Source organism: Gopherus flavomarginatus, chromosome 13 (genome assembly GCF_025201925.1).
Source record: "Gopherus flavomarginatus isolate rGopFla2 chromosome 13, rGopFla2.mat.asm, whole genome shotgun sequence".
In the NCBI taxonomy this organism is placed as follows: Eukaryota; Metazoa; Chordata; order Testudines; family Testudinidae; genus Gopherus; species Gopherus flavomarginatus.
The window spans coordinates 8,358,223-8,381,894 of NC_066629.1; the positions used below are offsets into that span (position 1 = coordinate 8,358,223).

Below are 23,672 nucleotides of genomic sequence, written 5' to 3' on the forward strand. Positions count from 1 at the left end.
ACACTGTATGGTGGTGCAACAGCAACAACATAGTAAAGACGGAATCTCCCATTCTCCTACAAGTCTAAGTTTTTGCTCCCTCATCTCCATAACTTTTGTGAAAAAAGTAACCAATCCAGCTGGTAGTGCCCAGCTTTAAATAAGGGAGAACATAGATCCTATCACTAGTCAGGCAACTAATTAACTTTCCTGGGTGCTCAGATGCTACGATGGGGGCCTATACAAACCAAGAGAGGAGTAAAGCTTTTGTGGTAACAGCTATAAATGTATTAATTCCTTGCTCTTCACTGTATGCATATTTTTACTGTAATGGCGACACTGACTAATCAAAAAGACAACTCTGCAATTTAGATACCACAGCAGATTTGGTATAATTACAATGAAGTTAATTGTCCTTCCTCCCCACAAAATTAGTGGGAATATGCCAATAAGAAACAAACACAAATTTCATTCAGACACGTTTAATGTAGTTGAGAGGTAAAATATATCTGATGGGTACGTTTCAGACTGTAAAAAAATATACAGTCCATTGTTCACATAGTTAAGAAAAACAATTCAGTTACCAAAAGTTTATTGATAAAAGTTTAATGTCAACTTACTTATAAAAATGAAAAAAAAATTAAACATACACTGTACAATTGAGCATCCGAGCCCTACTGACTATTAATGATAGTAAAGCATTTAAGGAAGTTGTGTCAAAAAGCAAAGGTTAACTCCAGGGATGTATGCTGCTTTAAAAAAAAAGTTTCTTGTTTGCAGGAAACTACATGCCTGGCCTAGTTCTTAAAGCTAATTACAAAATCCTCTTTCCTACTGGTCCAGGTGTCCTGACAGTGGTTTCTTCTAATAGCACTGTGAAAAGAAAAGAAATATTTGATGAGGTATCTGCATACAGCTCATTTCTAGTTCTTTGCAAACAGGAAGAGAAGGCGGCACTGCTCTAAGATGGTAATTCCCAGTCACAGCATTTGCTTACATTCAAGAATCTCTACAGGGATTGAAAATGTTTTTTCTGTTCACTTGCCCACAGGAAGTGCAGAGAAAAGTGTATTTGGTCCTAAAGCCATTTGTATTGGTAGCAAAGAATTTCTAGACATGGCAGGTTATGAAATACCTTGAAGTGTGGGTTTGACCTAACTTTAAAGAAAAGGACAAAAATAGATGTTAACTTTATAAAACTTCAGAAAGGTGCACAAAAAAAGGAAGCTTTTCCCTGGTGTTTTCCACATTTTCTTCTGCTGACATTTTCATTAGCATAGAAACAAGATACGTTTCTGGGGTGCTACAGCAGCCTAATAGGGCAAAGAACACATAAGAATTAGGGGGAAAACAGAATCCAGATATTCACAGTTCACTGTACAATGGCCCAATGAAGTAAAGAAAGCCCTTTTTTCTCCTGCTTCTAGTATTGTCTTCACTCTCCTGGGCCATTGTAGCTCCCCAGAAACTTTTGAAATAATCTTCCAAAATACAAGAATTGGTGTACGTCAATTCCAGAGCTCTCTCCCCAGCCCTCCCGCCCCCATCCACCAGGGAGGTCTTCCCGCCCTCTACACTGAAAGGGAGAAAAAGCTGAAAGCTGACCAGGCCTCTTCCCAGGAGGGCACATAAAGGAATGCTGAGAAATGTAGTTCTTTCCCTGCTCCAGGGCTGGTTCTATAGGAGCTATAGCTCCCAGGGCCCCCTGGTGGTTCTCAGCTCCCAGGCTGGATCTGCCCCTGCAAATGGGTCCCCGAGCACCTGCTTGCTTTTCTAGTGCCTGGAGCTGGCCCTGAACCTACCTAAAATGTGCTGCATGCTTTTGAAAGTGTAAGTTTAGCACAACATATTTTCATTGAAAGCTGATTTGATCAAGGAATATTATCTGTAGTTAGTGAATTGAACTGCTGGTTTCTGCTGACCATTTCCTTTACATTTTGCCAACAGGAGCTCTCATCCTTTCTCACCTAGTTCTTGGGCTTAGACTGGAAGAGGAAAGCAGGTTTCTGCCTCTTTTTTTTTTAATTCTGAATCCATTTCTCAACTTTCAGTGAAGTAGCCATTTAACAAACTAGTTGAATAAGCTGAAATAAAGAAAATATTCTCTCTGCCGCTTTGTAAGAGGCTTCTGTTATCAAAATCTGGTTAACACTTGAACAAATGTACTTCCGGTGCTCAGCACAGTGAATTCCACCAGTTCAGTGGCTTAACTTTCTTTCGAATTTCAGCATAAACATGTACTGCTTGAATATGAGTTAGTTTATTTTAATAGATTATACTATATTTAGGCCTTAACATAAGTTGTCAAAATTTCAAATTTAATTTTAAATAGGTTTATTTTTTAAAAGAAAATCTGATTTAAATAACACATCCTGATTTTTGTTTTTTAATCCGATGTATGCATTGGCAGATACAAAGTTTACAGAAAGAAACAATGTTTTGCTGGGGCAGCACTGGGGAAGGAGGGTCTGTTTCTGCAGGGCTGGGCGGTGTGTTTCTGCCAGGCCAGAAGGTCCTGAGGGGGGGGGTGTTTCCGCAGGGCTGGGGGGTTTCGGCCCTCACCTGTTTTTTTTGGAGTAATGTGGCCCTCGCCGCTTTACAAGTTGTGCAGGCCTGCTGATGGCATTCGCAGAGCCTCTCGCTTGTGTGAATTCTCTGATGCCCAATAAGGGGTGAGCTGTGATTGAAGGTTCTCCCGCACTCAGTGCATTCAGAGGCTTTCTCTCTTGTGTGGATTCTCTGATGGGTAATAAGGTGAGAGCTTTGAGTGAAGGTTTTCCGGCACTCACTACATTCATACGGCCTCTCCCCTGTGTGGATTCTCTGATGGGTAACAAGGTGAGAGCTTTGACTGAAGGTTTTCCGGCACTCACTACATTCATATGGCCTCTTCCCTGTGTGGATTCTCTGATGCGTAATAAGGGCTGATCTTTGAGTGAAGAGTTTTCCACACTCACTGCATTCATAGGGCCTCTCCCCTGTGTGGATTCTCTGATGGGTAATAAGGGTTGATCTACGAGTGAAGAGTTTTCCACACTCACTGCATTCATAGGGCCTCTCCCCTGTGTGGATTCTATGATGCCTAATAAGCACTGATCTTTCAGTGAAGAGTTTCCCACACTCACGGCATTCATAGGGCTTCTCCCCAGTGTGGATTCTCTGATGCTTAATAAGGTGTGAGCTGTAATTGAAGGTTTTCCCACACTCAGCGCATGTAGATTTTTGCTTTTCCCTGCAGATTTCCTGCTGTCTTCTCGTTTCCTTAAGGCCCTTCTGAGTTCCCTGACAGGAAATACTGTGATGAACCTCACAGGATCTTCCCTGCTCATGACTGCTGGACACATTCCTTTTCATTCTTTGCGAGAATGCTCCGTGTTTATCCACTTCCTCAACATTTCCCTGATGAGAATTCTGCTCCTCTTTCTCACATCTCATTGTATCACCTGCTGTGATAGAGACAGAAACCTCGAACAGGGATGGAAAGGGGAAGGCCAAACCAAAACAAGTGCTGGAGAGAGGTCAAATAAAAATCAGGAACTCAGCTCCCCCAAAACAGGAGAGAGGAGGGGATCAATTCAGTCTTCACATCCCATCCAACTTTGCAGGGGGAGGGGAGAAAGCTACTGCCCGCTGTCTGCTAGGATCTATAAGAAGCCTTGAGCTATATTTACCCTGCGGATGCGACCCCTGCTATGGACAATAATGAACTGAGAGACTTCCCAAGAGCTTTGTAGGGCATACCAGATGTTTCCTTCAGGCACTTACAGATTCTGAGTTGGTTTAATGTTTCCTCACCTGTGCGGGGAGATCTCAGGATCTCTCTCTTCTCTGAACCCTGGAGGTCTGGGACCCATGGCTCTTCCCCTTGTTCCAGATGGGAGACCACATCATGCTGGAAAACCAGAAACCCTGCTCAGATGAAAGAAAAGAAAGGAGTTCAGTTGATTTCATAAAACTTGATCATAAAAAACATTCTATTAATTTAACTTCAGTGCTTAGTGTGACCTGGTGTGCCTGGGGCAGTCCTCACTGAAAATGCCAAGATCAGGGCAGGCTGAAAAAGGGAGAGCAGATGCTCCTCAAACTGATGGTTAACACTGAAGTTAAACTCACTGACCAATCACAAACTGTGCTTCTGATCCCACACACTGAGTAACGAGACGCTGAAAAAAGAAGTAACATGGCCCCCTTTGTTGCATGACAGTTCTCTGACTCCTAATCAGCACCGAGGTCCAGTACAGTGAGAGGTTATTTAAAAACTCTGCTCACTGTGATACAGCATGGCCAGAGGGCAACAGGAGAGTGATCCCAATTGGATCCAGGAACTGGGCGGGTGGAAGGTCAGCCACATTACCCAGTCACTATAGGTTTGGATCTCATCCAAAATACCATGCTGCCAGCCAATCCTTTAGCAGCTATACTAAATGTTTAGAAGAAAGAACGAATGAAAGAAAGAAGTTCAATGGAAAAGCAGTCAGATACATTCCAAAATGGATATATCAGGTTCTTAGCAGTATTGGTGAGTTGCTGGCTTGAAAGTCTGTCTGGAACACATGCACAGCTTGGATGGGTCATTCAGTCCTTTGTTCCAGGGTTCACTTTGTAAAGAAGTTGCTCCAGAGGTAGGAATGGGGATTGAAGACTAAACGGAGATGATGCAGCTGCCCCTTACATTCCTTTTGCCATGTGTCTTGTACTTCCTGTGTCCCAAGCAGAAGCTTCACAGCACATGGCATGCAAAAGCCTTGAAGTTCTCAGTACACAGGAAAAGCCCAGCATGTCTTGCTGACTCAATAGGTGTATCCCCTTGGTCCTTTCCATGGGCTCATTGTACAGCTGATGACCCTCAATGGGCCATCAAACAGGTTAGGCAGTGTTGATGCCAATATGTCTGGGGGTGTCACCCAGAAACACTGCACAAGTCTGGAAATACACATATACCCTACAGATCTATAACTCACAATACAAAGGTGAGGCAAACATACAAACAAAATTATCATACTTGGCAAATCATAACATTTTCACTGACACCTTACATGGCATATCTAGCACCATTCATTGCAATTTGATCAGATTATATTATTATTTTATTATTAATACCAAAGTGGCTCACAATTCCATGCAGTTTCACACTTGGTAAACCAGTGTATTCTCAGAACCAGTTCCCTAGATCCTTGAAGATGCTGAACATTGTGCTTATGATGGATTGAAATACCCACATATCTGCTGGGAACACACACACAGACACTGTGTCAGTCTACACCCCTGTGTTCACTCTTTTAGAAAATTATCATCAATTTTGTATGCAGTATGGCTTGTGAGGTATGATTTGAAAACCCATAACCTAATGAATATTATCCTCCTGTTAAAATGTGGAGTAACACTGTATGTGAAGTTATGAGATTTGACAGTATGATATTACTGAAAAAGTTACAATTCTGAGGAACACCCACAGACCAGTTCCTCAGAGACAGCAAGGCAAACAACTGGTCAAATAGACATTCTCCTGAAGGGCTAAGGTGTGAAGAAGACATTTACATTCCATCACAGGGACCACTTGAAGCTGTTGTGGAAAACAACCATACGATTGATTTTGAATCAGCTCAGCCTGAGGCTCTTTTCTTGGTTAAAAGTGCACAGGGGGAGACAACTATTGGAATATTGTCCCCCAGAGCTAAAAATCACACGAGCGTTTTAAAGCTTAAAACCAAAAACAATGACACATACGTTGCACATGAATTCCCTTATTTGGAATATATTGCAAAATATGATGCAGGTCAAAAGCAACCTGGACAATCAGTTTTCCATATTCGGCCATGCCTGTTATTGTTATTGCACATGGTGATAGGGGAGCAAGACTTTCCATGTCTCAAGAAATGTCACTACCAACCTAGGCCATTTTCACATGCTGGGGTGCAATCCAGATCAGTGAGGAATTGTGTCATCTGTAATCTTGGGTGAGCTTCAATGTTCTGCTGCTGGAGCTCCCCTGTCTGGATACCCGCAGCCAGCATTGAACGATGCACCGAGTGTCCATGTGATAGGTAACCCTGGACTGGCAGCTCTGACTCCAGCAGCCTGCTTGTTACATTCCAATAACATTCTGGTTTGGGTAGAGAAGGCTCAGCGTTTGAGAGAAGGCCGGGGGTAGGAAGCTTCTTTTCATTACGCTAGACCTAACCCCCTGTTTTTCTTTGAGCAAACAGGAGATATTTGACACTGTGTGATACTGCTTCTGTGCTCTGTTCCCAAAGTATTCTGCAGCAGGGGAAGGTCTCTGGTAGTGTGTGTGTCACTGGCAAACTGGGGTGATGCTGCAACAGGACAGAGTACAGATGGCACGGTGGGGGTGGCATGAAACTTCACGCTTCATTTCCCCTTACAAGAACCGAGGGGACAGGAATTCTTACCCAGCGAGGTCACAGTCTCATAATTCTCCAGCATGACATCCCAGTAGAGGGCTCTCTGAGTGGGGTTCAGCAGAGCCCACTCTTCCCTGGTGAAATGCAAAGCCACCTCCTCAAAGGTCATCGGCCCCTGAAAGAGCGAGAGCCCAACACTCAGTATCTGCTCCCCACTCACACTCCCAATCAAATGGAAGCTCTGGTGGATCGCAGTCAACAGAGTCCCACCCTACCCCGCTCACAGTATCCAGCAAATACCAGGGTGAGGGGATGAAGAGAGCCCCATCTCTCCCAGCAGATCAATCACACACCTACTAGCCACAGATTAATACAGGAGATGGAGCCCCTAGTAGGGTTCAGGTAGAGCTCCCTGGTAGGAAGCCCAACACCCTCCTCATACTGAGGTGCTCAGGATGAAGAGAGGGGCAGCTCCAGACCAGACTGTGCAAACCTCCGCTGTATTTGCTGTCCCTCTCCTCCAGCAGGAACCCACCAATCATCCCCCCCCACCACCACCAATAATCCCTACCTGGGCTGGCTCCACTGCAGCCATTTCTCTTCCCTGTGCCATGGGAGGACTGGATGAAATGGAGTGAAAGATGGAGGTCACTCTGCAGCATTGGAGGGTGAGAAAGGTAATTGTGGGGGTTTCAGAATAGGCTTTAGTTAATTTCACATCATAAGTCCCCCAGGCCCTTCTCCTGCAGACAGACATCCTACATTCTGCCATCCTGAGAAAATGCTTCTTCTCTTGATTATAGTGTAGCCCTGGCCCTTCCTGCCAGGCTAAGCACACAGAGACATTTAACCTCCCTTCTCCCTCACCCCACCCTGTAACAAAGTCTCTCAACACAAGGCTAGAAAAGAGCAGAACCCAAGGTATCACTGTGGCAGATTCCCGTGGACACTGACCCCACAGCAGCCACACCCCAGCAGCGGGAATATGGAGTCAGGAACTGGCTTTTCCTCTGACCGCTCCTTTTCTTGTTCACCTGGGCAGGGTAGAGCAGAGCAGAGAAGCAGCTTTCATTAAGGTCATTTCCCAGCACAGACCCCTCTCCCACCTCCCTCACCCCCCAGATCTAGGAAAAGGACTTGAGGCACAAATTTTCCCAATGGAACTGGAAGTTCCTGCAGTTTTCAAGAGGGGACAAAAGCAAAATCTGTGATTTCACCTCATAGTGTTGGAGAGTGGATAGAAAGTTATCACCGCCCCCTGCTGGCCAGTCACACAGGCAGAGGGAGCCCTGGGCGATGTTTCTTTAACAGGAAAATGGAAGGCCTGGAGGGACAAAACAGGTAAGAAATGACCATGCCCTGTCACTAGCAAATAATGGCCACCACGGATCCACCCCAGAGGTGGCTACATCTTAGCACTGCAGGAAGCAACCCTTCACAGAGACCATTTGTCTTGGGGTTTAGGATACTTCTCCAGCCACACTGCACTCAGAGTGACCTCCTCATCCTGTGCTAGCGGGAGAAAACAAAAGGGACCAGCCAACTCTCCTGTTACCAGCTGGGAACCCCTGATCCCCCAAACAGGGGGAGGCCTCTGGCTTTGATGTGTATTAAATATCTGGCTGGTCTCTTTCTTCAGCAAACATTTTAACAAAGCTAAAGGAGGGAACAAATGATTCGCAAAGGAGACAGGGAAAGATGATCACTGGGTAATTTAACCCCGTTCAACATCCAGGATGGAGAAGGACTCAGGACAACAGGCTCCCCCCAAGCAGGGGTGAAAGTAATTTACAGGATTTACCGGTACTGCTGGAGTCCTGAGGGGGGCGTGGCCTCATTCAGAAGAGGTGTGGCCTCTCAAGATTTAAAGGCCCTGGGGAACCAGCTGTGGCTGGGAGACTCAGAGCCTTTAAATTAAACAGGGGCTCCCAGCTGCAGAGGTGGCTGGGAGCCCCCTCGGGCTCAGGGGCAAATTAAAGGGCCTGGGGCTCTGGATACCAGGGGGAACCCCGAGCTTTCCAGGGCTGGGGCAGGGATTTAAAGGGCCCAGAGCTCCTGCTGCTGACGGAAGCCCAGAGACCTTTAAATCCTGGCCTCAGCCAGGCTGCCAGAGCCGTGGTCAGGATTCAAAGGGCTCTGGGCTGCCAGAAGCAGTGCGGAGCTCTGAGCTCTTTAAATCCCAGCCCCAGCCCTACCACCGGAGCCGCAGCCAGGATTCAAAGGGCTCTGGGCTGCCCGCAGCAGCCGGGAGCTCTGAGCCCTTTAAATCTCAGACGTGGACAGGAGTTAAAGGGCTCTGGGCTGCCCACAGCCGTGGGGAGCTCTGAGCCTTTTAAATCACATCATGGCCAGGATTGAAAGGGTTCTGGGCTGCTCACAGCCGAGCTCTGAGCCCTTTAAATTCCAGCTGGGGCAGGGATTCAAAGGGCTCTGGGTTACCCGAAGCGGGGGGGAGATCTGAGCCGTTTAAATCCCAGCCTCAGCCCGGTCGCCGGAGTCACGGCCAGGATTCAAAGAGCTCTGGGCTGCTCGCAGCTGCGGGGAGTTCTGAGCCCTTTAAATCTCAGCCGCAGCCGAGATTTAAAGGGCTCTGGGCTGCCCAGAGCAGCGGGGAGCTATAAACCCTTTAAATCTCAGCTGGGGCAGGGATTCAAAGGGCTCTGGACTGCCTGCAGCCGCGGGCAGCCCAGAGCCCTTTCAATTGCCGCCGTGGAAGTCGATGTGTTCCGGCACGGCGTACTGGCTCTTGCCAGTATGCTGTACCATACCAGCTTACTTTCAGCTCTGCCCCCAAGAAACAAGTTGTTGGGATTTAGAAACCATGGGAAAGAGCCCAAAACTCAAGAGGATTTTTAACTGACATTTGATAATGACACAGAAAGAGGGAAAAACTGAGATCTGAGATCAGTGTTCAGAAATGAAAGTGAAAGGTGGAAATCTGAGGGATTTTGGATCCATTTGGCAAACTATAGAGAGAAAAGTGGAAAATCAGAGGGATTTTATATCATTTGTTGATAGGAGGTAAAATCAGAGTGTTTCCTATGCATATTTGAAAAATGAATAAAGAGAAAATGGGCAACATTTGCAAACATTTTCTATCCGTATTCAAGAATCTGAAAAAAGGTGTAAATCTGAGATTTTTTCAGTATTGTATAATTAGAGAGACCGGGGAAAATCTCAGGGCATATTCAATTAGGAATAGACAACTAGAGGCAAGTGGGACAAATGTTTAGGGTATTTTATATGAATATATCAAATATCACATATTTGATAACATGAGAGAAAAAGAATAAGATCTGAGAGGAGAGAGTCACTTTCCTGCCAGGGCCCTGGACTCCCTCCCTCCCAACAGGGTCTCTCACTTACCAGAGGGCTCGAGCCTGTGGGGCTGGTGCGGGCAGTCTCCCTCGCTGACGTCACTTCCGCTTCCGGGAGAGTCAGGAACTACATCTCCCAGCCTGCCTCTGGGCCTTCGTGCGAGCTTCGCTGGGGGTGGGAGAACAAAACTGCTGCTGCTGGCTGCATGTGAGGCGGGCCCGGGTTGAGTTGCTGCTCCCCGGGGGGACTGTGTGGGGCGGCCCGGCCGAGGGAGGCTTTCTCCAGCTGGGCCCCGTCCTCTGTGCAGCCCCGGGCTCTGCCTGCCCCAGCCCCGGCCGGGAGCCCCCGGGGAGTGAGAGACCCCAGGTGGGGGGGGCGGGAAAGTGACTCTGCTCCGAGGAACCTGGGAGAAGCATCGCAGCTGCCTCGGCCCCAGTGGAGCTGCAGCAGATTCCGCCCCGGCCCGCTCGGGGGGGTCCCTGTGGGGGGAGGGTGTGTCGGGCAGGGAGGAGAGAAGTTGGAGTTGTACCGGGGGGCAAGGTCAGTGGGATTCGGGAAGGGAGTTGAACTGTTTCTGGGCCAACATGAAATTCCCGGGGGGAGGGGAGTTAATTGGATCCTTCCCCTGTTTGTGCCACTTGCCTCTCATCCCCGATACAAATTCTCTCTAGTTCTGCCCCTTTTCTCTCTAAGTGTCTCACACGGGCTATAAAATCTGGGGAGATTTCCCCCCTTTCCCCTCCAATGATCAGCTCTCTCGTCTCCCCCGATTTCCCCCTGGTCTCTCCATGATGCTGATTTTTCACCTGCGGTTGCATAGTTCGTGACACGATTTTTATGCAAATCTCAAAGTTTGATATAAAGTACCCTAAACAATTGCTGCACTTCTCTCTAGTTATCTATTTCTAATTGACTATGCCCTGAGATTTTCCCATTTCTCTAATTATAAAATACCAAGACAATCTCAGATTTGCCCCTTTTCTCAGGTTTTTGAACATGAAAATAAAATGTTTGCAAATGGTGCCCATTTCCTCTCTATTCATTTAATAAATATTGATATGAAACACTGAGATTTTTACCTCATCTCTGATATAAACTGGTATAAAATCCCTTTGATTTTCCATTTTCCTCTCTATTATTTGCAAAAATAGAGCCAAAATCTCTCTGATTTCCAGCCTTTCTCTTTCATTTCTACCTTATTTTCAAATATCAATTAAAAATCCTTTCCTGTTTGGGGCTGTTCCCCATGTTCCGCAATCCCAGCAAGTTCTCCTTTCTTGGAGGAAGCCTGTTGCCCTGAATCATTCTCCATCCTGGAGGCTGCAGGGGGTTAAATTTCCTGGTGTTGATCTTTCCCCTCTCCTTTGAGAACCATTTCTTCTCCCTTTCTCTATGTTACAATGTTTGCTGATGAAAGAGACCAGTCAGATATTTAATACACATCAAAGCCAGAGGCCTCCCCCTGTTTGCGGGATCAGTGGTTCCAAGCTGGTAACGGGAGAGTTGGCTGGACCCTTTTCTTTTCTCCAGCTGGCACGAGATAAGGAGGTCACTCTGAGTGCAGTGTGAGTTGAGAAGTATCCCAAACCCCATGACAAAGGGTCTCTGTGAGGAGTTGATTCCCGCAGTGCTAAGACGCAGCCACCTCTGGGGTGGATCCATTGTGAACATTATTTGCTAGTGACAGGCCATGGATCTTTCTTGCCCTCCAGGCCTTCCATTCTCCTGTTAAAGAGGCATCTTCCAGGGGTCCCTCTGCCTGTGTGACTGGCCAGCAGGGGGCGGTGATAACTTTCTCTCCACTTATCACAGACTGTGATGTAACACGGTTGCTCTGCGGGCAAAGGATGTCTGTGGGGGCAGATTTCAGCTGGAGTTGAAGGGGCAGAGTGGTAGTGGGAGTTGTTTGGGTGACTGGGCAGGTGGGACCCTAATCAAATTGGTGGTTTCTGGAGGTTGTGAGGGGTTGTGATGTGCCCAGCCCTGAGGCTTTGGGTCCTGGAGGTGGGTGTTGCTGTTGGCTGCAGAACAGTGGGTTTGGGCATCTCTTGAGAGTGGGGCAGGGGGTTAGAGGGAGCCTGGTGCTGTGCCACGGGCTCTGTCTGGGCTTTCTCTTCTGGCTCCTGGAATCATTGCCATGCCCAGTGCACAGAGCTGGGGTGGGGATGGGGGGGAGGGAGTTGACCTCCGGCACTAGGTCAGGGGATGCCAGGCAAGCAAAGTGAGGGATCCCACTGAAAAAGCATCAGGGCAGAGTAGGAGGTCCCAGACAAACAACATGGCAGATCCTGCTGGAGGGCAGGAGTGTGTCTTAGGCAGGCAATGAGGGACGGAGTTCCTGGTGGAGGGGGGGTCCCTGGCTGCTGGGGGCTCTTGGTGGGGGGAACCCTTTGGGATTTCCAACCTGGCAATCATGGTTTTGTGGCGGATCTCTGGCCATGGGGCTTTGACGGGTATCTGGGGTTCCTGGCCAGGGACTCTGGGGGCTGTGTCCCAGGGAATATCTGGTGGGACCTTGGCTGGGGGGTGTCTGGGGACCCTGGCTGGGGGGTCTGGGTACTGGGGGGTGTCTGGGGGCTGCTACTAATCATGATCCTTCTCTCTGATCAACTTGTGCCAGAGTCCTGGCTCCAAGCACTGCCCGACATTCCCCAGTCACGTGCCCTGTCAATGTGATAACTTTTTGTCCACTTATCAGACATTGTTAGTGTGAAATCACAGATTTTGCTTTTCTCCTCTTTTGACAACTGCAGGAACTTTTGGTTCCATCTGGAAAATGTGTGCCCCCAGTCCTTGTTCTCTATCTGGGGGTGAGGGAGGTGGGAAGGGGGTCAGCACTGTCACATGATAGTCTCTTCCACAGCGTTCTGGACTCATTCTTTCTGAAATCTGGTGTCATTGAGACCATTGTCAATCCAGAGTCACTGTATTGAAGGACAAGGGGTATGGTTACATTCAGAACTTCAAAGCGCTGCCGTGGCAGCGCTTTGAAGTGTGAGTGTGGTTGCAGTGCAGAGAGCTCTCCCAGCGCTGCACGAACTCCAGCTTCTCATGGGGATTCGCTTGCAGTGCTGGGAGCCACGCTCCCAGTGCTGCGGCACTGTTGACACTGGTGCTCTACAACGCTGTATCTTGCAGCGCTCAGGGGTGTGTTTTTTTGACACCCCTGAGCGCGAAAGTTCCAGCGCTGTAAAGCGCCAGGGTAGCCAAGCCCAAGGAGTGACTCCAGATGGACAGTGGGGCAAATGAGATCAGCAGTTCTCCCTGTGAGGAGGGGCTCTCATTAGCTGCTCTCCACAGAGAGCTAAAGGAGGGAAGCTGCTCAAACACTCTGTCCCTCTCTGCTCAGAATATTGGGGTTCAGCTTCCTGGGTCAGACGCTGCAGCCTCCATTGTGATCTGGGAGACCAGGCTTAGCAGCTGCTGCTCCCCCAGCGGGGTTCTGTGCTGGGAAGTGAACTTAATTAAAGCTTCTTCTCTGCCCAGCCCAGGGGATGACTTTCTCCAGCTGGTCCTAGCCCCCTAGGGCAGCCCTGGGCCCTGTTAACACTAAACTCTGGGCCAGAGACTCCAAATAACTGAAAGGAACGAAGAGAAAATGCTGGGGTCTGGCCTTAAAATGACTCCACACAAACAGACGCCTCCTCATTTCTCATCCCATTAGCAATTGCAGGAGCAAATCCAGCCATGGGGAAGCAAACTACCCAGGAGTGGGACTTTCCTACCAGACAGGCAGGGAGAGGGGATGGGAAAAGGAGAAAGAGAGATTGAAAGGGGCAATGAGAGAGAAGAGTTTTGAGGTGGGAGGGGAAAGGAGGGGAGAAGCCAGAGCTGCAGGCGGGGGAAGGGCGGGAGGACAGGCAGATGGGTGGATGGTATCTGTGCAGCCAGGAAAGTCTAGGGGGAGAGTGTGTGTGTGTGAGTGTCCTGGGCATAGGCATGCGCATGGGGTGAACCCCGGCACCCCAATGCCCTGATCTCCGGCTGGGGAGGCTGCTCCTCCCCCTCCCGTGGAGGCTCAAGGGGAAGGGGAGGAGGCTGCGGTGGCTGCAGGCGGGTGCTCAGCTCCCTCCCCGCCAGGAATGACCCACTGTCGGCAGCTTGTGGTGCCTCCTCCGCTGAGCTTTTCCCTGGGGGCAGCCTGTGCACAGCTGTGATCAGCTGTTTGCTGGGCAGGCTCTGCTCCACTGCTCCCCCCTCCCTGCTCCTGCAGAGGCTGAGTGAGTCCCCCCACTAAACAGCCTCAGGGCTCAGGGTGGGCAGAGGTGCGGGGCCAGCAGCAGCACAGTCCGCCCCGCTCCCTGGGGCTGCCCCACACCTCTCGGGCTGATGGCTCTGCCATGGCCTCCACGTGAATCGCTGCTCCCTGCCCGCCAGGCTCGGCTCCTGCCACAGCAGCATTGGGTGCCCCAGGGAGCCCGGCTAGGCTGGGGCTGAGAGCAGTGGGAGGTTAGGGGGAGGAGAAGCTCCAGACACTGGCATGTGTGGGGGAGACGAGATGAGCTGGAGCAGGGGAGGAGAAGCCTCAGACTGGGCTGGAGCCACGCTGGGGCAGGGGAGGAGAAAGAGAAGACCCTGGGCCCCTGCAGGAGCTGCAATGGGAGGGAGGGAGGGAGGGGGAGAAGCGCCAAGCTGGGGCAGGGGAAGAGAAGCCACGCTGGGTTGGGAGGCAGGGGGTGCAGAAGCCCAGACCCCAGCAGGAGCTGCACTGAAGGGGTGTGGAGGGGGAAAGGAGCCACTCTGGGGCAGGGAGGAGAAGCCCTGGACCCTGGCAGAAGATGTGGTGCTGAAGTACGTGGCTCGGGAGCCCCAGCCACCTTAGTGGCAAAAGTTGCAGGGCTTAAGCCCTGACCCCACTCTGTGTGGAGCTGCCCTGAGCCCCTCTCGCTCCCATCCACCCTTTGGAGCTGGCTCTCATTCTCCGGCTGTGGAGACATTCAGCCCAACTGTCCCCATGTTGGGATCTCCATTTCCCCCACCGTCACCCAGCCATGAATGGATTTAGCCAAGGAGGCAGGGTATTGGCCCCATTTGGCATGTGGGCTCTAGGGCACAAAGAGGTGCAGGACTTTCCCAAGGCTAAGCAGGGAGTCTGTGGCAGAGCAGAGACTCAAACCCAGAACACCTGAGCGTGAATCCTGTGCCTTAACCACTAGGCAACCTTCCCACCGAAGGAGAGGGAACCTCCTCTGCCACTTTGTGTGTGTGGGTGAGAACAGCCACTAGACAGAGCTGCCAGGAGGTGGGGAGGAGGGTTGGATAGTTGAGGAGGTGATTAGGAGGTGGTGGGGTCTCTGGAGGGGGTGGTCATGGGACAAGGAGCAGGGGGGTTGGACGGGTTGAGGGTCTTGGGGGGGTGCCTGTTGGGGGGTGGGGGGTGGAGTGTCATGGGGCAGGTAGGAAGCAGAGGGAGTTGGATGGGTCGAGTTCTGGGGGTCCTATCAGGGGGCGAGGAGCAGTTGGATAAGAGTGGGAGTCCTGGGGGTCTGTCTGGGGATGGGGGTGTGGATAAGGGTCAGGGGGATGGGTAGGGTCGTAGGGAGGCAATTACAGTGGGGGAGTCTCAGGAGGGGGTAGTTAGGGGACAAGGAGCCGGGAGACTTAGCTAGGGGGTTGGGTCTTGGAGGGCAGTTAGGGGCAGGGTCCCAGGAGGGGGCAGTCAGGGGACAAGGAGCAGGGGGGGTTGGGGATTCTGAGGAGGGCAGCCAGAGGGCAGGAAGTGGGAGGCAGTGAATGGGGTGGGGCTAGGGCAGGGTTCCCTGGTTGCACATGCTAATAAAATGTTCTGTGCCTGCCTATGGTCACGGGGGTGAGCTACTTGCATCCTTTTCCTGTTTGTGCCATTTCTTTCCGTCTCAAAACCAGAGAATAATTCTCTCTAGTTCTTCCCCTTCTCTCTCCCCTCCTCACATGTGGCTAGAAAATCCAAGGAGATTCCCTCATTTTCCCTAAAATTATTGACTCTCTAGTCTCTTATTTTCCCTATTTTCTCCATAATTCTTAAATTCTTCTCAGATTTGGGATGTTAACCCAACCCATTTTATCTGAAGCAATTTGTCCTTAGTTGGGGCAATAACACAGGACAGCAAATTCCACCTAACGTGGGTGGTAGTTAGTGGGTGCTGGTTGGGGGAGCCGACAGACATGGCTGCCTCTGCGGGGGAGATGGGGTGGCTGTTCTCTGCTAGAAACAGGACATGGCCGAACAGGAGGGAAAGGGAGGAGCCAGTGTCCCTATGGAGCTTGCCTAGTCCCTTTGGTTCTGCTCCTTTCTAGCATTTTGTTCCGAGACTTTATTACTGGGGAGGCTGAAAAATCTCCCTGTGGCCTTAGCCTGGCAGGAGGGGCAGGTCTCCCCTGCAATAAAGAGATGGAGCATGTTCCCAGCATGGCAGAATCTAGGCTGTGTCTGTGCAGGGAAAGATCCTGGGGGAATCGTGATGTGACATGAACTAAAGCCTGTTCTGAAACCTCCACATTTGCTCTTCTCACCCTCCCAGGCTGCAGGATGTCATCCATGTTTTGCTCCAGCTCATCGAATCCTCCCATGGGACAGGGACCGGAAACAGCTGCAGAGGAGCCAGTTCAGGTAGGGATTATCGGTGGAGGGGGCTGGTGGGTTCCTGCTGGAGGGGAGGGACAGCAAATACACAGCAGGTGGGAAGCTTGGGCAGTCTGGTTTGGAGGTTGGAGTTTGCCAAAAAATTCCCAGGGTGGAGAATGGGAGGAGGCTAGGGTGGAGCAAACCTGTTGGGACTTGTTTAATATGCGGCTTCCATTCTAGGAACAGACCCATGAGGTTGGAAGGTTGAAATGCTCTAATTTGTGGGACTGAAAGCAACCCAGCTAGGTGTGGCTAGGAAAATGGATCAGACGCCTAGGGCTGGAGCCCAACCTGATTAACCAGCGGCTGCTGTGAGATGTGAGGGGGCACCCACCAGTGAGGTTTGGGGGAGGGGGGTTCTTAACCTTTCTCCTTCTAAGGCCACGGAGCCTGGGCTTCAGAGAAGCAGATTTTGACTCCCTCAGGGAACAGATGGGCAGGATCACCTAGAAGGCTAATATGAAGGGCAAAGGAGTCCAGGAGAGCTGGCTGTATTTTAAAGAAGCTTTATTGAGGTTGCAGGAACAAACCATCCTGATGTGCAGAAAGAATAGCAAATATGGCAGGCGACCAGCTTGGCTTAACAGAGAAATCTTCAGTTACCTTTAACACAAAATGGAAGCTTACATGAAGTGGAAACCTGGAGAGATGACTAGAGAGGAATATAAAAATATTGCTTGAGCATGCAGGGGTGTAATCAGAAAGGGCAAAGCCCAATTGGAGTTGCAGCTAGCAAGGGATGTGAAGGGTAGCAAGAAGGGTTTCTACAGGTATGTTAGCAACAAGAAGGTCGGGGAAAGTGTGGGCCCCTTACTGAATGGGGGAGGCAACCTAGTGACTGATGATGTAGAAAAAGCTGAAGTACTCAATACTTATTTTGCCTCTGTCTTCACAGACAAGGTCAAGTCCCAGACTGCTGCACTGGGCAGCACAGTATGCGGAGGAGGTGAGCAGCCCTCAGTGGTGAACGAACAGGTTAAGGAGTATTTAGAAAAACTGGACATGCCACCGTATTCTTGCCAGCAAGTTAAAGAAGTATGTATTGGATGAATGGACTAGAAGGTGGATAGAAAGCTGGCTAGATCGGGCTCAATCAGTAGTGATCAACTGCTCCATGTCTAGTTGGCAGCTGGAAGCAAGCGGAGTGCCCTGGGGGTTAGTCCTGGGGCCGGTTTTGTTCAACATCTTTATTAATGATCTGGATTTTGGGATGGATTGCACCCTCTGCAAGTTTGCAGATAACACTAAGATGGGGGGAGAGGTAGATAAGCTGGAGGGTAGGGATAGAGTCCTGAGTGACTTAGACAAATTAAAGGATTGGGCTAAAAGAAATCTGAGGAGGTTCAACAAGGACAAGTGCAAAGTCCAGCACTTAGCACAGAAGAATTCCTTGCACTGCAACAAGCTGGGGAGTGACTGGCTAAGCGGCAGTTCTGCAGAAAAGGACCTGGGGATTACAGTGGATGAGAAGCTGGATATGAGTCAGCAGTGGGCCCTTGTTGCCAAGGAGGCAAACAGCGTATTGGGCTGCATTAGTAGGATCATTGCCAGCAGATCGAAGGAAGTGATTGTTTCCATCTATTTGGCACTGGTGAGGCACATATGGAGTACTACATCCAGTTTTGGGCTTCCCACTACAGAAAGGATGTGGACAAACTGGAGAGGGTCCAGTGGAGGGCAAGGAAAATGCTTAGGGGGCTGGGGCACATGACTTATGAAGAGAGGCTGGGGGAACAGGGCTTATTTAGTATGCAAAAGAGTGAAGGGGGATTTGATAGCAGCCTTCAGTTACCTGAAGGGGGGATTCCAAAGAGTATGGAGCTCGGCTATTCTCAGTGGTGGCACATGACAGAACAAGGAGCAATGGTCTCAAAAATAATACACTAGTTGTATTCTTCCATTAAGGCAGCTACTACAGTACTAATGAATGAGAAAATACCTATGACTAGACCTGACTGGAAGAATTTCAACAAAACACTTTTGATGGAATTTGCTGGTTTATCAAAAGCAAAATGTGTCACGGGATCATGTCAATTTCAGCAAAATTCCAACAGAAACCAGACAGGGTTTTGATGGAACCCTGTCAGGCAGGCAGGTTTTTGATGAAAACCTGCCTGGTTTCCTGCCAGCTCACCCACCTGGTGGGCGGATTGGGAGCTGGGAGCCCCAGGGTCTCTGGCTCTGAGGAAGTTCATCATGGAGACTGTCCTGAACCTGGGGCTCCTAGTAGAGCTGGGGACGAGAATGGTGAATCAGTTTCACAGAGAATTTAGAAATATGTGGTTTTCTTTTTTAATTGAAATAAAGCCAGACTTTAAAATCTTAAAATCCTACATGAAATGGTATTATCGTTCTCCACCCAGCTCTTCCCCTACCCAGTATTGCCAAATCTTGCAATTTTCTCATGAATTGTGCAATACTGGGGGGGGGGTTTGAGGCCTCATGTGATTACATGAGACTCTCAGAAAGCAAGTTTCTCGCCTTCCTGATTGCAGTGAAAAAACCTGAAAATGTGATAGCAGCAAAGAATCCTGTCGCACCTTATAGACTAACAAACGTCTTGGAGCATGAGCTTTCGTGGGTGAATACCCACTTCGTCAGATGCATGTCAAAAAAATGCACTAGTTGTATTCTTCCAGTAAGGCAGCTACTACAGTACTAATGAATGAGAAAACACCTATGACTAGACCTTCAAGAATTTGTTGAAATTCTTCCAGTTAGGTCTAGTCATAGGTATTTTCTCATTCATTAGTACTGTAGTAGCTGCCTTAATGGAAGAATACAACTAGTGTATTATTTTTGGAACTCCAGCCCTGTCACATCTGAGCTCTCTGGATAGTTGAAAATCAAATTTCCACATCTGGCCAATTCCAATTAAATTGGCAACCAAGTATCTCATTTTATTTTCCACTAGGATAATGTCTGTAGTGTGGTGGTGCAGGCAGAAAATGTGATGTAAGAGCACAGAAACCACTGAAAAAAAGCAGCCCAAAATATATGGGATTAAAAAAATTCTCATGATTTTAGGCCAAACTCATGATTTGTTTGGTGGAGTGGTCTCATTTTTGACAGCTTGGGTTTGCCAATAAAGCATACAAACATAATTCAGCTCAAGTGACTGATAAATCTCCAATTTAGCACTGGATAAAGAAAACGACAGCATGAAGTTAGGAATTGTTTTCTGTTCTATTCTGTGCAATAAAACCTGTCACTGATTTCGCAAAACACAGACCTTTAAAACTGGTTATACGAGTCAGGATTCACACAGCTCACTCAGGTATATAACAGGTTTTGACCCTCGGATTGAGGGGAAATTCTCTCTTTAGAGAAGAGAGAAAAAGGGAAGTCTTAACTCCTTAGCCAGCCTACTTGCCTCAACCACAGAACACAGGAAGAGCCAGGCAGGAGCCTTCTACAGCCCTTACCCAGGAAAGGTTGACTGGATCTGCACATTTCTTTAATATTCTGTAATGCGCAGAACTGTAGCCTACAGCGATTTCATCTTATACCTTAGTTACTATTAGTTATCACAAAACAACCACACAATTTATAGTCTCTGCTAGTCCCCGCCCCAGTCAGCGGTGGCTCCAGGCACCAGCGCAGCAAGCACATGCCTGGGGCAGCAAGCCGTGGGGGGTGGCCCTGCTGGTCCCTGAAAGGGCGGTAGGCAAGCTGCCTTTGGTGCACTCCTGCGGTAGGTCCGCCACTCCCACAGATTTGGCGGCAATTTGGCAGTGGGTACGCCAAATCTGTGGGAAAGGCAGACCTCCCACAGGCAAAGGCAAAAAAACACCACAATAAGATATGCTGCATCGCTCTTCTCTCCCTGGTAGATTGCGTTGTGCTGTGAAGTACATGACCTACTTTGTTTACTTCACTTTACCTGCTCATGTCACAATAGAATAAATGGGCTGTTGTCAGAACTCTGATTCATGCTGGCCTGGCTTGCATGGTAAAGATGAAAGCGCTTCTTCAAGGCTCCCAGGCACAGCTGCCTTCAGGGAGGAGACCTGGCATTTCAATATGGGGCACCTGAGCAGCTCTGCAGAGCACTGCTTCAGGCCACTAGCTCAGCCTCGTTGTCTTTTTAATCCCTGGTTCATGAGGTGACAGAAATAATCCTTAGTGACACTGCAAATACATGGCCTATAACTATGCTAACTGCTGTTCATGTTCTGCCCAGGGATTGATTAAATTAATGGAATGTAAAGGCCCACTCTGAACCTTTGCTGAAAACTCCACCCAATTTTTTAAAGTTCAAGTTTAACTTATTGTTTAAAAAACTATTTTATTTTAGCCTCTCCGTGTCCTGGTTTGAGCCCACGTGGAAGATGATGATATTCGGAAAGCTGCAAGAGGTTGACTGTTATCACTCCTTCCCCAAGCATACCGTGAATCTTATAAGGAAGACTGCTCTCTTGATTTGTCCAGTCTAATTTCTGTAGCAAGAGAGATTCATGTAAGTATCCATTCCAAAGTGAGAACATAAGAACAGTCAAAGGTCCATCTAGCCCAGTATCCTGTCTTCCAACAGTAGCCAGTGCCAGGTGCTTCAGAGGGAATGAACAGAGCAGGGAATCATCTGGTGATCCATCCCGAGGCCCATTCCCAGCTTCTGGCAAACAGGCCAGGGACGCCAGCCATGCCCATCCTGGCTAATGGCCATGTATGGACCTGTCATCCATGAACTTATCTAGTTCTTTCTTGAACTCAGTTATAGTCTTGGCCTTCACAACATCCTCTGGCAAAGAGTTCCGCAGATTGACTGTATGTAGTGTGAACAAATACTTCCTTTGGTTTGTTTTAAACCTGCTGCCTATTAATTTCATTTGGCGACCCCCTAGCTCTTGTGTTATGAGAAGGAGTAAATTCCACAAATTTCTTGATTTTATAGACTTCTGTAATATCCGCCCCCCTTAGAGACCTCTTTTCCAAGCTGAAAAGTCTCAATTTGATTAATCTCTCCCCATACAGAATCTATTCCATACCCCCATGTCAAAGCCCTACAGAGATTTATACAATGGGGCAGAAAGAAAAGTTGGGTGGGAGGGAGCAGAATCCAGTGTACTTGGCTGGCATAAGGACACCGGAAATCAATTAGGGTGAGGTGAGCCAGGTAAAAGGCCAACATCTCAATGGCTTATTTGAGAGCAAAAAGGGTAATTTCCCCAGGCTGCTCAGAAGGTTGGGGCCAAGCAAGAGACAGAGGCAGTGAAAGGGTCTAGGGGAATTTTCTCCTGATTTAGTGTCCACTGCTAGCCATGAACAAGATACGGCAGCCAGTGGCTGGAAATCAATTCCACCTAGGCTCCCCCATTTCTCATTTGTACCTTCTTGCTCAGTCATACATATTGGTTCAAACGTGGTCTCCCCAGCAGTCACATCAGTGGAATCTTCCAGTTTGAAGGATCCCTCAGAATCTCATTTGGGCCTCACGATGGTGCTAGGAGTGAAGACCAGACACGCACATTAGCCTAGTCCAATGCTGCTCCACCAATCAGTCTTATTTAGGAAACAGACTTATGGATCCTAGTATTCGACCTGCCCTTGCTGTGAACAGCAACTCTAGAGAAAGTGGCATGGGCACTAGAAGGCACATGTCACAAGGCAACTGATTCTTCAAGGTGACGAGGGATCAAAGATCAGCTGAAACTAACCTGTTCTACTAACTTTAGCTGAAGAGTAACAAGCTTCATGACCAACTTCTGCTGGTGAGAGAAAAGAGCAGCTCTGTGTATCTCAAAAGCTTGTCTCTCCACCACCAGAAGTCAGTCTAATACAAGATGTTACCTCAGTTACCCTGAGACGCAATACAGCTACAACCCTGCACACAGCTTAAGAGTAAGCAGTTGCACCACGTAGCAATGCGGCGCCTCCTGCTGGTCTCTTCTGGGAATTAGCTCTCCAGCCACTGGAGTACCCTGTGCAGGTCTCTATCCTGCTGCCTCTTTGCCCACTGTGTCATGCCTGGACCCGGTGACTTGTTATCTGGGGAGCTTCCCCCTGGCAATAACCCCTCAGTCTTAGGGTCTCCCCTCCCCAAGGAACCCCCACCCACTATCCCCTTGTCGCGTCAGTATACAGCTACAGCCAGTCACTGTCTAGCCCTCATGCCCTGAGGCAGACTGCAGGTCAGCCACTCAGCACTGGCAAGCTTGGGTTTGGACCTGCTGTCTTGGCCGACCCCTGGGCTGCCCTCTGCAACCCCCCGGACCTGTTGGCCTTATGCTAGGCCGCAGCCTGGGGCTTTCCAGGCTGGAGCTCCCCAGATCCTCAGCCTTTCTCCACTCCTGCTTCACTCAGGTACCCTGTCTCTAGCTCCCTGCAGCCAGGACCTTCTCCCTCAACAGACAGACAGAGACTGCTGAGCTCCTGGCTCACTGCCTCTTATATAGGGCCAGCTAAGGCCTGACTGGGGCATGGCCCAGCTGTGGCTGCTTCCCTAATCAGCCAAGTAGCTGCTTTCCCTGCCACAGCCCTCTCCCAGGGCTGTTTGAAGCCCTTCAGGGCACGGGTGGGGTGACCACTCTGCTACACACAGGAACCAGAAAAAGGGGATCATTTCTCTGAAATACTACCTCCTCTTTGCATGAAATGGTACAGTCCAACCGTTTGTCAATGGCTACAGTGAATAGTTTTCAAAGAAAGTTAAAACTGACATGACACATAATAAAACTATTTGCTCGTCTCTTTTCAAGCAGAGGCTAAATTTCTTAGTCTTGCTCTTATCCTTACGTATATCAGGATCCTGTGAACAGCAGCAAAGTAGGTAGTTAAAAATCAAAGACACTGACATTATGTACTTCCCTCCTCCCCATTTTCACCCCTCGCCCATGATGTTCGAAATTCTTTGTATCAACTCAATCTAAAATCTAGAACGCAAACTTGTCTGGTTACCAGGGTGGGATGTTTGGAGCAGAGGACTCCCAGTACCCGACTGCTAGTCAAACTCAGTTGCAAAAATGGCAGATAAGGCTACTATTTGGATTCAGAAATGATCAGGATGGTCTGTGAGGCAGTTAAAACCAGCTAAGTTCCTCTTCGGACATTTTTTAAAAAGCGATGAATAAATGGAGTGGAGTACATTTTTTGCACTTTTTGGACCAGAGGTACAAGTTCATGTCAGCTACCAGGCAGAAGGGGCTGCCATTACCGATCCTCTGAGAAGCATATGCCAGGTTGCAGAAAGTTAGCCCAAAAGGCTGGAGATCAGTAGGAAGACTCCCACATTCATATACTTTCATCCTGCAGGCTGGCAAAGCAGATGGAGCTACTAACATGGCAAGATGCACCAGGGCGATTATACTCAGTGACATTTACCATCGTCTCCAACACAGGAATAGACCTTACATTGCAACTTGGGTGCGTAGGCACCACTAGTTTGTGGAAGCCCATGTTCGTCTTTCTGA

General features: G+C 49.0%; 1 protein-coding gene across 1 annotated transcript in view; it reads right to left on the reverse strand.

Annotated features, from left to right (window-relative positions):
- Positions 1 to 445: 445 nt before the first annotated feature.
- LOC127033558 (zinc finger protein 383-like) overlaps positions 446 to 23,672 on the reverse strand; it is a 176,852-nt gene continuing 153,625 nt past the window's right edge. The window contains exons 2-7 of the mRNA XM_050921489.1: positions 7,296 to 7,477; positions 6,913 to 6,994; positions 6,390 to 6,516; positions 3,745 to 3,888; positions 2,542 to 3,425; positions 446 to 852 (exon numbers count right to left, since the gene is read on the reverse strand). Coding sequence (XP_050777446.1) covers positions 844 to 852; positions 2,542 to 3,425; positions 3,745 to 3,888; positions 6,390 to 6,516; positions 6,913 to 6,954 — 1,206 coding nt within the window. The 5' untranslated portion in view covers positions 6,955 to 6,994; positions 7,296 to 7,477 and the 3' untranslated portion in view covers positions 446 to 843. The remainder of the gene's footprint in view (positions 853 to 2,541; positions 3,426 to 3,744; positions 3,889 to 6,389; positions 6,517 to 6,912; positions 6,995 to 7,295; positions 7,478 to 23,672) is intronic.